The sequence below is a fragment of the Taudactylus pleione genome, unplaced genomic scaffold, assembly GCF_031769625.1.
Source record: "Taudactylus pleione unplaced genomic scaffold, aTauple2 ptg000201l, whole genome shotgun sequence".
Classification (NCBI taxonomy): Eukaryota; Metazoa; Chordata; class Amphibia; order Anura; family Myobatrachidae; genus Taudactylus; species Taudactylus pleione.
In genome coordinates, this window is record NW_028284603.1 from 54,822,119 (window position 1) to 54,835,752 (window position 13,634).

Here is a 13,634-nt window from a genome sequence, read left to right on the forward strand (position 1 = left end):
TGCAGGGTAAATGACGGACAATAGCGCACTGTGTACAAAGCAACCACGAGTATGTATAAATACTAACAGGGAGCAATATACTGGCCCTGTCTTATGCTTATGTAAGCTGCAGGAAATAGAAAAAAAAAAAGACACAGATAGATAGCGCTAGCACAAGTCACATACAATGCAGGAAAGACGCTGCAAAGCAGCAATATAGTCAACTACACAGACGCAGTGTCTGGTCGGAAATAGCGCTACATACGCTGACCCTGGGGAGGGTAAGCTGACCCTGGGGAGAGGTATGCAGGGGGACCGGACCACGCGCTGTTCTGGGAGAACTGCGACTGAACACTTAGAAAATGGCAGCCAGAGACCTCAGGAGGGGGCGTGTCTGGAGGAGGAGAGCAGCTCAGGGAAGCCAGACCGCAATGGAAAGGCACGCTGAGCTGAGGGGAGGAGCCGCTTAAACAGGGAAGCTGTCTCCCCTGGCCAGTTATTAACACCCGAGACAATGGTTTCCCGCACCAATGTCCCTGGTGGTCAAGTGGAGCGCGATGGCTGAAGCCTGCGTCCAAACCCAGCACCTCCGGTCAGTCCCCTGAGACCAGAGGTTTCGACTGCCATTACGCACAGGTCACCACGAGCAGCGATCCGCCTTACCTGTCTCCTGATGTCTGGGTGCAGTCTGGGTCCTCTCCGGGGTGCCAGGCTAGCGCTGACCCCCGGAACGCCCGCTGAGATCCCCAGATCAGCACTGGTGTTGCGGCACCGGAGGGGTGACGGAGAGACAGCGCAGACGTCCCACGGACAGTCTGCTGCTGCGCGCTCTAGTCGCTTGAAAAAGTAAAAAATAAAATACAGGAATAAGCTGGAGGAGCTGATGAACAGCCCCCCTGCAAAATGGTGACCCTACTCCGGCCGGGCACCAACGAAACTGAGGTGCCTCTGGCTAGGGGGGCAGGGTGTAGGGAGAGTGGACTCAATGAATCCTGGGAGCTGAAAGCTTTAACTGCATGGTGCCTGGATTGGTTCCTGTCACCTACACTCCAAGGTCTCCCTGTGGAGCCTATGGACCCTGAGGAAGAAATTAAGTTTTTATTTTTAGATGACATTCAGAAACTAATGAAACAAACATGATGGCGCAGCTCTGACCTCTCCACTGCTATGAAGGCTACAGATGTGTTTGCATAGCATATAGAGGCTAGATGCATGAGATGTGAGAGGTCTTAGTTGCAATCTGTGTGTGGCTGCATTTATAAAGCCCAATGGAACTTGGCGTAGAAAAAACCTGCGGCCGCTGCATCGTAGCACTTCGTATACAAATACAGACTCAGTTGAACACAGATATACAAGTGTCGCATATCAAATTAATCAGTGAAGTTTACTGGTGCGTCCTAGTTAAGTTGCGACTAAGAAGGAATTTCGGGCAAAAAATATGCCCGGTGAAAGCAGAGTCATACGGTAAGTGGGGGCTGCTTGGCATGCAAGCAACAATGTCTGAGGACACGTCTGTAGCTTGTTTAAAACAAACAGCTGTGATTTCTGTGCGCTTTCAAACTGCCTGAATGGGAAATTCATTTGACAAAGCCGACAGACACCAATGCTAATCTGAACAAGTAATACGTAGAAGAGACAACAAAACAGCACTAGACTGTGAGCTTCAGGGGGGGTCACAACAACACTTATTATATTAAAGCTTACTAAAATTATCAAAATTATACATTTGGGTGGAGTATTTCTTTAACAGTACAATCTGGACAAAGAAATGTAAGCCTATGCAGTTCTGGTCAATATTATTGGCACCCTTGAATCTTAAGTACATCATGTACAATTTAACGTGTAAGATCTCCTGAAAAAAAAGGATTGTAGTAAAACAGATTTGGTCTATAGACACTCATGTTTGGCACAGAACAGCTAAGAATAAATCAAAAACAATTTAAAGAAGCAATCGGAGCAAAAACTGTAAAAATTGAAAGATTGCCAAGACACAATTATTGGCATCCTTTTGAGCAATCAAATCAATTAACAAATTAGATTAGATTCAAGTGTGATAAATTAGAAATTAAGAGTCCCTGTGATAAATAGTCAGTATTGACATGACTTGAATTAGCCAATGAATGATAACTTCAATGTGGCATTTTCATTCCCTTTTACTTTGTCATAATGGCGAAGACGAGAGAGATGTCTGAGAGCATCAGAAGTGCTATTATCACAAGAGGTCTAAACGGTACAGGACCAGCTCCAAAGACCTTAGCATCCCTGTTTCAACAGTGTGTAATGTTATTAAGAAGTTTGCTACTCATGGAACTGTGAAGAAACTTCCTGGATGAGGGAGAAAGAGGAAAATACATAAGAGAAGTTTTCAAAGGTTGGTACGAACTGTGGAAAAAACATCACGTAAAACATCCAAAGATTTGAAAGCTGACCTGGAACTAATCTGTAGTGATGGTTATAACCCGTTCCATAGGGAGAACACTAAACCAAGATCAAGGAGGATCAAAATGCAGGAAAAAAAAAAAAAAAGACATAATAATGGACGACTGATTTTTGCCAAAATATACCTAGACAATCCACAATCCTTCTGGCACATATTTTATGGACAGACAAAGCCAAAATAGAACTCTTTGGCAATGCAGACAAGCAATTTATTTATAGGCGACAAAATGAAACTTTAAAAGGAGAAAAATACCTTACTGATGGTTAAACATGGTGGTGGATTCATAATGTTGTAGGGCTTCTATGCTGCCCCTGCTACCGGAGACCTTCATCGTATTGAAGGAATCATGAAATCAGAGAATTATCAAGGCATTTTGGAGTGAAATGTGCTACCCAGTGTAAGAAAACTAGTTTTTGGTCAAATATCATGGGTCATCCAGCACAATAAAGACCAAAAATACACATCCAAAAGCACAATGGGTTGAAAATTACTGTTTTAAACTGGTCAGCAACAGTGGCGTAACTAGGGTATTTGGAGCCCAAGGCAAATTTGAAAATTACGTCTCTCCCATTACCCACTGCATTAGCCGGAAGGCGGAGCTCATGAGTGAGCTCCAGCCCAGCTCTTGCAGTGGGCGCTGCAGCCAATGAGAGTCTGTCTGACTCTCATTGGCTGCTGATTCACACACACATCGCTGCCGCTTCAACAAATTGCAATGGAAGAATGGCAGAAACTACCAGCAAATACAGTAGGAGCAAGAAGCTTATACAGTATATGGCTACAAGAAGGGTGCCTTTCAACCAAATATTAAGGAAGGGTGCCTTTAATATTGTCCAGGTCATATTTTTTATTTAGTCTTACACATTACTACATGCAAGTTAAAAAGGATTTTTTTTTTTGTTTATAACTTTGGCCATCCTATTAAAATATTCTGATAATACAAAGCTGGTACATTTCCATATATTTCTGAAGGTATAGATATGTATTCACTCATCTTTGCTGCAGTTGTGCCACACAGCCCCTCCTGGCACACCTTGTCCCATGAGACTCTGATACCGGAAATGCGTCTAAGTGGCAATGCCATGTGACAAGGACGCACCAGGAGCCTGTGCTGATTAATTTGATATGTGACACTTTGTATATCAGTGTGCAACTTAGTCTCTCAATCAGCATACGTAGTGTTACAGTGCAGCGGCCGCAGCTTTTTCCGTTGTAACATATCAAATAAATCAGCACAGTCTCCTGGTGCGTCCTAGTCACATCGCAGTGCAACTTCGATGCATTGTTGGCAAACAAAAGGCGTCTAACGCAAGCAGAGTTGAACGGGACCTGGCAGCTCACTCATGCCAAGAATATCGTGCTGCATGGCGCATTGAGGCTAGATGAGAAAGGACATGTGTACTGTACAGGTTGTACTTAAAACTCAAGGGTGCCAATAATGTTGACAAGAACTGCACATTTTTATCAGTGTGGTGGTGAACAGACAGATGTGAAAAATACCTTGATGCATCCAGAATGTAGGAAAAATATTCACATACAATTTTTATTGCAATATACACATACTGTATTAATATTCAGGTACATGACTTGCTATTCATACTAGCAAATTATTATGATCCAAGCAGTTTTCAATAATGAAAAGAAAAACTCACATTTGTTGAAGAAACTGCTGGTGAGCCTTACTTGCTGAATCGTGACATTGTGAATTACAGGCCGATAACATGGCTCTTGGACAAGTTTAAGTCTGTTGTATTGACAGCTGCTCCTCACCTCTAGTATAGAGATCCCACCTGTGGAGTTATAAACATAGCTGTCATTAATATGGCCTTTCATTCAAAAACGCATTTAGAAAAATATAGGGTTTAAAAATAGGACTGATGATATGGATACAACTGTATTTAACGGCAATCAAACAAAATTAAATTGATAAAGGAAAAATGTGACTGATTTCTCTAACACGTTTTATGCACACAGGATAGAAATCTTTTTTTTTTTTATACCCCTAAATTCCAAATAAATCCCATCTTGTACTATAACATGCCCACATACAGACAAAAGGATAATGTATTCTAACAGTAGATTATATGGATTTAACAATTCCCCCAAGCAACTCTAGGACCACAAACTAAGTGTTTTCAGTGCCAGTTAACATCTCAGGCTTTCCCGTAGAGCGGGCAAGATAAATGTAATTGAAAAGAAGAATATCAGTGGACAGACATTTGGACAAATTGCATTTTTAACTCAACCTCTGCAGTGTACAAAACATATCTATGCACAATTATTAATAGAATAAAAAAATGAATGAGACATATTTTGGAGCACCCTTCTCGTTCATTAATACTTTTTAATTTTTAAATTAAGCCAGATGGAGGCAAAAGTTGAATTAATGCTCTGTGTCATAGGCAACTAGTTTTCGTTAGCCTCTTTTCTAATGTAGGACCCCAGTGGCAAGGACACTTAGCATAAGTGGCAATATATGGTGAGCAGCCACAATGATATGTGTCTAAAGCTGGGTACACACTGACAGATACATTGGCCGATCAACTGATCGGCCAATGTATCTGCTGCCCGTCGGGAAGTGTGTACCAGCGATATGTCGGTGAACGTCGGCATTCACGACATATCACATTGGCTGTGCTGCATAGTCGACAGACCGCCCGTATACACACAGCGCCAGCTGCGAGGAGAGGGCGGGACATGCCCCCCACCCACCGGGACACGCCCCCAACACACACCCTGGACGCCGGGACCTGCGGACAGACACTGATGATGGTTGTTCAGTGTGTACGAACAACCATCATCTGCAGATATATCTATTGTGTACCCACCATAAGTGTTGCTCAACTGTCTTGTAGTATCAGGTTACCTATACTTGTAGTCAGACAGTCAAATACTGATACAAAGCTCAGCACAGATCAACAGGTAATTAGTCAGGTGCACGGGAAGGCAATGATAACAAGCAGAGTACCTCAATAATGGGTTGATTTATGACAGTTATGTGGAGGTGTAAATGATGTGGGACAGGTATGTGGAGGTGTAAATGACGTGGGGCAAGTATGTGGAGGTGTAAATGGTGTGTGACAGGTATGTAGAGGTGCTGTATTGATGGGAGAGGGGATTTTGAACTTGCAGATGAGAGGTAAAAAAGTGTTTATTCTAACTTTTTACAAAACTTGTTTACAAAAACAGTGAATGACTACATTTTTCTGTACCCCTAAATGCTGGAAAGACTTTCAATTGCTGAAATCACTTGCTCGCTATCATTTTTCAACTATTAATAAAAAGTGCAAAAATCCATTTGATACCTCCAGTACTTTCCTTATGGCCACTCACAGCCTTCTATAGGGTCCTGCTATCTATTACGATCAGTAAGGTACCCCTAGAGTTAGACTGGTGAGGTCTTCTGCCAATAACAGCCACCCACTGTTCCCTTAGAGCTGGATATTCTCATCGGTACTTAGGTGGCCGCCTGGTATAAAAACTCGGAACAGTAACAGCTTACACAGCAATCATACTGATCAGAGAATTTATGCGACTAGTGGTGTTTAATAGAGCCGAGATGTGGCTTTGGTGGCAAGTTGCGACCTTGAGGGTTGAGACGCAGCCTTAAGGGCCGAAGTGCGGCTTTGGAAGCACAATGCATGTTTGAGGGCTGAGCAGTGGCCTTGATGGCCGAAGTACGGCACTGGTGCCAATGAATGACCTTGAGGGCCGAGGTACAGCACTGGTGCCGAGGTGTGACTGTTGGCAGTGGTGCGGCACTGGTGCAGAGTTGCCACCTAGGTAGAGAAGGTAGCTAGACCACAAACAGCGCTGCAGAGGAAGGTAACGTGAGTGGCAGGCGTAGATGACTGTAAAAGGTGCCTACACATAGCGATGTTTTACACGATATGGCCGATTCCGACACATCGGAAAGACAGATAGTGTAAAATATGCCCAAATCGTGACTCCCCACTCATGATCACGATGCACGTCCCCGCTGTTCATACATCGCATTGTCAGATCTGCCGTGCCATATGGCAGATACGACATTCTGGGACCCAATGCACTGGAGAAAAGTCTGGAAACACGATAGATTGTTTGACGATTGGACACTGCAAACACCAAATCGAGTGCAGAGCTGCCCAGGAGAGTTTTCAAAGGAAATCGTGCACGATGTCGGATCGTGAGCACATCGCTATGTGTGTAGGCACCATTAGACAGAGGAGGTAGTCGTCACCAAGAGGTGAATACCGCGGATGTAGCGAGGCCGCAGACTGAGCCTGGATACAAAACAACAAAGATGTTCAGGAACACGAACATGGCAAACCAAGACACCAACTGGCAGGATACCGGCAGACAGAGACACCGACAGACTGACAGGAACCAGGATTCACAGACGAGGTGTAAACTATCACCGGCGACATGGTGCCGGTACAGACAGACTAATGAAATATCCTCTACTAATGAGCTGTGGGTGCACAGATTGGCAACTGACAGTCTGCCGGATAGACGTGCAGTGTCCAAGCTCAGAAGGACCCATGGCCATCCGGCGTCTTGGTCTCCCAGCAACTATGGGCACCATCCCAGTTCTGCGACCACATTGCCTGGTGACAGAGGAGGTTGTCAGACTCTGTGGCCGGTGGATAAGGCATGATGGTGACAAGCCGCGACGGCGGCTTGTGACACTATCTCAGTTGTCACTTTTTGGGGGCCCAGGATGGATTCCCAACTTTTTCATGCACTTCTCCCAGATTGCATTTTGTAGAAATGTCACACACCCACGCCGCGACTAAGACAAAATGAAAGTCATTGTAAGAACTTACCTTTGTTAACGTTTTTTCTTCGAAGTCCATAGGGTCCACAGGGAGACCTTGGGGTGTAGGTGATGGGAACCAATCCGGGCACCACACAGTTAAAGCTTTCAGCTCCCAGGATGCATTGGGTCCACTCTCCCTATACCCCGCCCCCGAGCCAGAGGCACCTCAGTTGGTAAAAAGCCGGAGGAGGATGAGAGAGAATGAAGACTGGTACACTCAAGCATAACACTCACAGAGGAGACAGGAAACTGGTGACCAGTCCGTTAGCCCATATAAAGCCAGGTTTGTCAGGGCAGGTGCCCTGTGGACCCTATGGACTTCGATAAAGAGTGTTAACAAAAGGTAAGTTCGTACCATAACTCATTTTCTTCTTCAGGGTCCATAGGCTCCACAGGGAGACCTAGGGGATGTCCCAAAGCAGTCCTTTTAAAGGTGGGGATGCTCCTGCGCTGAGAGGAGAATCCGGTGCCCAAAGGAAGCATCCTGAGAGGCGAAGGTATCAAATGCATAGAACCTTAGAAAGGTCTGGACAGAAGACCACGTGGCCGCCTTACAAAGCTGAACAGCCGAGGCGCCACGGCGAGCTGCCCACAAGGAACCCACAGACCAAGTAGAGTCAGCCTTAACAGAAGCCGGAACAGGCAGGCCTGCCTGCATGTAAGCTTCTGAGATAGTCATACAAAGCCATCTAGCCAATCTTTGTTTATTGGCTGGCCATCTCTTCTTGTAAAATCCATACTACACAAACAAGGACTCTGATTTCCGGAGAGAACTGGTACGGTCCACATAAATCCTGAGGGCGCAGACCACATCCAATGAGGCCTCACTTGCCGAGAGGTCTTGTGATAGAAAGGCCAATACTAGAATTTCCTGATTAATATGTAAACTAGAAACAACCATAGGAAGGAACTCAGGGAGAGTACGAAGCACCGCCCTGTCCTGGTGAAATATCAGAAAAGGAGGACGACAGGAGAACGCTCCCAATTCTGACACCCTCCTGGCAGATGCAATAGCCGGAAGAAAAAAAGTTTTAGCTGTTAACCACTTAAGTTCCACTGAATCTAGTTGTTCAAATGGAGGACCCTGGAGGGCCCGAATAATTACTACCAAATCCCAAGGAGCTACTGGTGGGACAAAGGGAGGTTGAATCCAGAGGACACCCTAGACGAAGGTGTGGATATCCAGAAGCGGACCAATTCTACGTTGGAACCACACTGACAGTGCAGAGGCCAGGTGTAGAAAGAGGTCAAATCCAGCTTGAAGAAATGACAGTATTCTGGAAATTCGAAACACCGGATGGTCGTAATCTCTTGTACGGCACCACTGGAAATATGTATGCCACACTCTGTGGTAGATCCTGGCTGAGGCAGGTTTACACGCTCTAAGCATCGTGTTGATGACCGAATTAGAGGATCCCTTGGACCTTAGGAGGGATGTCTCAAGAGCCACACCGTCAAAGACAGATGATCCAGGTAAAGACAAGGACCCGGAGACAACAGGTTCGGCCGTTGAGGCAGCAGAAATGGAGTGTCGATGGAGAGACTCCGAAGATCTGAGCACCAATGAAATCTGGGCCAAGCTGGAGTCACCAACAGGACAGTACCTACGTCTTGCTCAGTCTTCCGAAGAACTCAAGGAAGCAAGGAGACCGGAGGAAAATTATTTACGCAAACCGGAAAGGACCATTTCACTGACAGAGCATCCACCAGGCTTGCTTCGGCATCTCTTGTCCTGGACCCATACACTGGTAACTTGTGATTGTGTCGGGAGGCCATGAAGTCCAGACTTCTGTCATTGCTGCCCGACTTAGAGTGCCTCCCTGTTGGTTGATGTAAGCCACTGTGGTAGCGTTGTCAGACTGAACTTGCACAGGCTTTCCATGAAGAATGTGCTTTGCCATCATGATGGTCCTCTGTACACAGCCCGAAGTTCCAATATGTTGATGGGCAGGGATCCCTCTACCGTTGTCCACCGGCCCTGAAAGGAGTGCGGACTGGTCACTGTGCCCCAACCCCGGAGTCTGGCGTCCATTGTTAGGAGTATCCAGTCCGGGATCCAAAAGGGGTGACCCCTGGTTAGATGAGACATCAATAGCCACCAAGTCAGAAACAAGTGCACCTCTAGAAGGAGTACCATCGTCTGAGCCCTGATCCGGTGGGGTAATCAGTTCCACCTGGAGAGCATCAGCCCCTGCAGGGGCCTGGAATAGAACTGAGCATATTCCACCATGTCGGATCCCAGAACCTGCATCGCCGAGTGGACTGACACCCGGCGATTGCGTAGACATCTGCGTACTCACAGCTGCAGCGTGGAGATCTTCTCTGAAAGATTCTCTGCTGGTGATCTTCCAGAAGGCTCCCAAATTAACCATCCTCTGTGAGGGAATTTGGGAGGACTTTTTCCAATTGATTAACCACATGTGCGCTTGTATACAAGCAACTGTCAGTTGCAGGTGGTGGTGAAGCACTTCTGGAGAACTCGCCAACAAGAGGAGGTCGTCCAGATATGGTAGGAGCCGAATACCCTGACTCCGCAGGTGGGCTGCCATGACAGCCATAATATTGGTAAATACCCTTGGAGCCATGGATAGGCCAAAGGGCAGCGCCCGAAACTGGAAGTGTCGTTGCAGTGTAGCAAACCACAGATAACGCTGGTGAGAAGGAGTTATGGGAACATGTAGGTATGCATCCTGAATGTCCAGTTACACCATATAATCCCCAGGTTCCATAGCCAGTATGATGGACCGTAAGGTCTCCATCCTGCACCTGGGTAGCCTGAGGAACTTGCTCAGAGATTTGAGGTGGAGGATGGGCCATTCGGTATCTGTACTAGATAGAGTAGATTAATATAGCCAGTCCCTCGTTGAGATAGTGGAACTGTACAATTACCCCTGCTTGCAGCAAGGACCATATGGCTTTCTGAATCTGCAAGGCCTTGGTTTTGTCTGAAGGAGGTGCTGTGCAGAAAAACTGGCCTTCGAAAGAATGAGAGGGCGTACCCCTGAGAGACAACTTCTCTTACCCTAGCATCCTTGGTGGTTTGACACCAGCACTGGGCGAACTCAAAAAGTCGGCCTCCCACTTTGGGGACCCCCAGAGGGAGGCCCGCCCTGTAAGGCTGCGGGTTTGTCCTCCTGTTTCCAGGCCAGGCGTCTTGTGCTCCAGGCCTGTTTCTTAGGCTTGGCAGCAGACTGCCTAGGAAAGGACTGCCCTTTTGCTTTTCCTTGAGGACGAAAGGACCTAAAGGAAGAGCTTCGAGACTTTGCAGGGCAGAAATGCAGATTTTGATTTGGCCAACGTGTCAACAATCTTGTCCAGGTCTGGACCAAACAAAACCTCCCCATTATAGGGTAAGGCCTTCAGGCCTTTCTTAGAATCGGCATCTGCGCTCCAATAGCATAACCACAGGGAACGGCGAGCAGACGCGGCAGAGACCCTGGACGTCAGTAAACTAGCATCCAGAGCAGCTTCACCGATATATGCAGCTGTATCCCTAATATGGCGGACCAGTGACACCTGATCCTCTGGAACTTCCAAGGAGTCCTCAAGTGTATCGGCCCAACTCTCTATAGCCTTAGCTACCCAGGAGATAGCCATGGACGGGCAGACAACAGCTCCTGAAAGAGAGTATATAGACTTCAGGCAAGTTTCCACCTTCCTATCCGTAGGATCCTTTAAGGAAGAAATGGAAGGCATAGGTAACTTTGCACTTTTAATTAACCGTGTAACGTGTGAATCCACTGCAAGGGGAGATTCCTACTCCTTACAATGAGCCTCAGGAAACGGGTAACAGGAGTTCGAACGTTTCTGAGGTTGATACCCCCTTACCAGGCATCAGCCATGTGATCCACCAGCTGATTTGCCACAGGGAATACTGCCGAAGTCCCCTTCAACTGTTTAAACAGGGGGTGTTTGGATTTAATAGCTGGCTTGTCATCCTCTATAACCAATACGGATCTGACCGCTCGCACCAAGGTAGGAATAGTAATACTTGACTTAGGCTCCGCCTCTTGCCGAGGGGAGTCAGGGTTAGAGGCATCAGCCACCTCTCCATCATCAGAAGACATCTCAGACTCTGATAGCTGTGTGGACTGAGATGACAACACAGGACGCTTAGCTGGTCTAACGGGCTTCTCACTCTGCAACAGTAGTGGTCGCTGCCAGACTCTGTACTGAGTTAGAGAAAACATCCACCCATGGTGGAGGTACACCCTGTGGTAATCCCATTGAGGGAATGACCGCCTGCTGTGGTACAGGAGGGGTCTGCATAACCAGTGGTAGTCCCTGAGGGAGTGACGAGCTGATGTGGTAGCCCCATAAAAGGAAAAACAGCCGGGACCGCCAAGCGGTCCACAATGGGGGCCAGCATGTGCGAAAAAGTCGCCCAAGGTGGCTCCTGTACTGATGTCGGTGGGTTTGAGGAACCTTGCGGGTTATAACACTTCTCACAAAACCCATCCCAAACCACATCCTCCTCACTGAAAACTGTAGTATGTAATCTACAAGACTGCGGCATGGGTACAGGAATGTGTTTATTACCCTTGTCAGACATGTCTGCAGGGTAAAATGATGCACAATATGGTACTGAGGGCCCGATTCAGACCTGCTCGCTAGGCTGCGTTCGCACACAGCCAGCCGATTTTTGCAATCTGCGCATGCATCGCAGTGCGCAAACTAGTCCATGCAATCGGGAAGTGTTCGCTTGCTGCGCATAGATAGCTCGCTAGTTAGAGTGACAGGACAAGCTGTTAGTGGGTGGTGACAAGGGATGGTCCATGAAAAAGGGGGAGTGGTGGTGCGAACGCAGGCGTGCCTGAGCATCTCAACACCGTTTCAGAGGCGTGCATAATTAAGACGCAGCGTCATACTACACGTCACATGGCTGAATTTTACACTGAAGCACTCACAGGCTGGTGGGCATCTGCATACACTGAGCGATCGCATGCTAAGACATAGTGGGCGTGCAAATGCCTTGCTGTGCAATCGTCTGCCTTTGCCAGATTTGCATACGCTGGGTGTGTGCGAACGCATCTTGCGATCGGGTCTGAATCGAGCCCTGAGTACAAAGCAACCACGAGTATGTATAAATAGTAACAGGGAGCAATATACTGGACCTGTTTTATGCTTATGTAAGCTGCAGGAACCTGTTGCCTAAATATGGCACAGTGCAGTACACAACAGTATGTGACAGACCTCACAAATATTGTGTATATATTATATAGATATAATAATATATGAGTCAGGTATGAACAACCCTAACAACACCTGTATTAGGGCAGACTGAGAGAAAAGGGTATAGCCATAAGCTGACAGATAGAAAAAGACACAGATAGATAGCGCTAGCACAAGTCACATACAATGTGGGAAAGACGCTGCAAAGCGGCAATATAATCAACTACACAGGCGCAGTGTCTGGTAGGAAATAGCGGTGATCCGCCTTACCTGTCCCCCGATGTCTGGGTGCAGTGAGGGTCCTCTCCGGGGGGCCCTGGCTAGCGCTGACCCCCGGAATGCCCGCCGGATTCACAGATCAGTACTGGCGTCGTGGCACCGGAGGGGTGACGGAGCAGCAGCGCAGACGTCCCACGGACAGTCTGCTGCTGCGCGCTGTAGTCTTTTTAAAAGTAAAGTAAAAAAAATAAGTTTTAGGGGCTGTTGAACAGTCCCCCCTGCAAAATGGTGACCCGACTCCGGCCAGGCACCAACGAAACTGAGGTGCCTCTGGCTCGGGGGCATAGGGAGTGGACCCTATGCATCCTGGGAGCACAAAGCTTTAACTGCGTGGTGCCCGGACTGGTTCCCATCACCTACACCCAAAGGTCTCCCTGTGGAGCCTATGGACTCTGAAGAAGAAATTGCCTTTTCTAATTGGATCTTCCATTTCTCAGGTGCGCACGTTCGTACGTTGTTTGATGATTTACGGGCAATACAACGTAAATCATCTGAAAGCCATAATGCTTTGCTAAATTGTCAAAGTAAGTGGCATGAATTCTGAATGAGGGCTTAGATAGTGCAATACATATCGATCATTGTGTGTGACACTCTTTGACTTAAGAACCTGTAAGGCTGATGTGCCTATTAACAACAACTAGGGGTTTTTTCTAAGCAGCTCATAGTCATGTATTGTCTTTATAGCCTTCTCCTGCCTTGAAATAGGAGAATAAAGAGAGAGCTAAAAAGTTTCAGCTGAACATTTCTACTGTCAAAAACATTATTAGGAAATGGAAGTTTACAGACCAGTCGAAATCTGTGATAGAGCTGGTCATAAAGATACACAAAGCAGAACAACCTACAGTATTTCTAACTATTATCTGCATTTCCCAGCAATGTCTCTCTATGACCAGGTCATTTTTTACTTTTTTTGTTCTAGGCCAGAGGTTCCCAAACTCGGTCCCATGCTTGACCACAGCTGACCTA

At 46.9% G+C, this 13,634-nt stretch overlaps 1 protein-coding gene across 1 annotated transcript in view; it reads right to left on the reverse strand.

Moving 5' to 3' along the window:
• Positions 1-13,634, reverse strand: part of MRPS5 (mitochondrial ribosomal protein S5) — a 169,621-nt gene that overhangs the window by 116,571 nt on the left and 39,416 nt on the right. Inside the window, exon 2 of the mRNA XM_088477395.1 lies at positions 4,072-4,209. Coding sequence (XP_088333521.1) covers positions 4,072-4,209 — 138 coding nt within the window. The remainder of the gene's footprint in view (positions 1-4,071; positions 4,210-13,634) is intronic.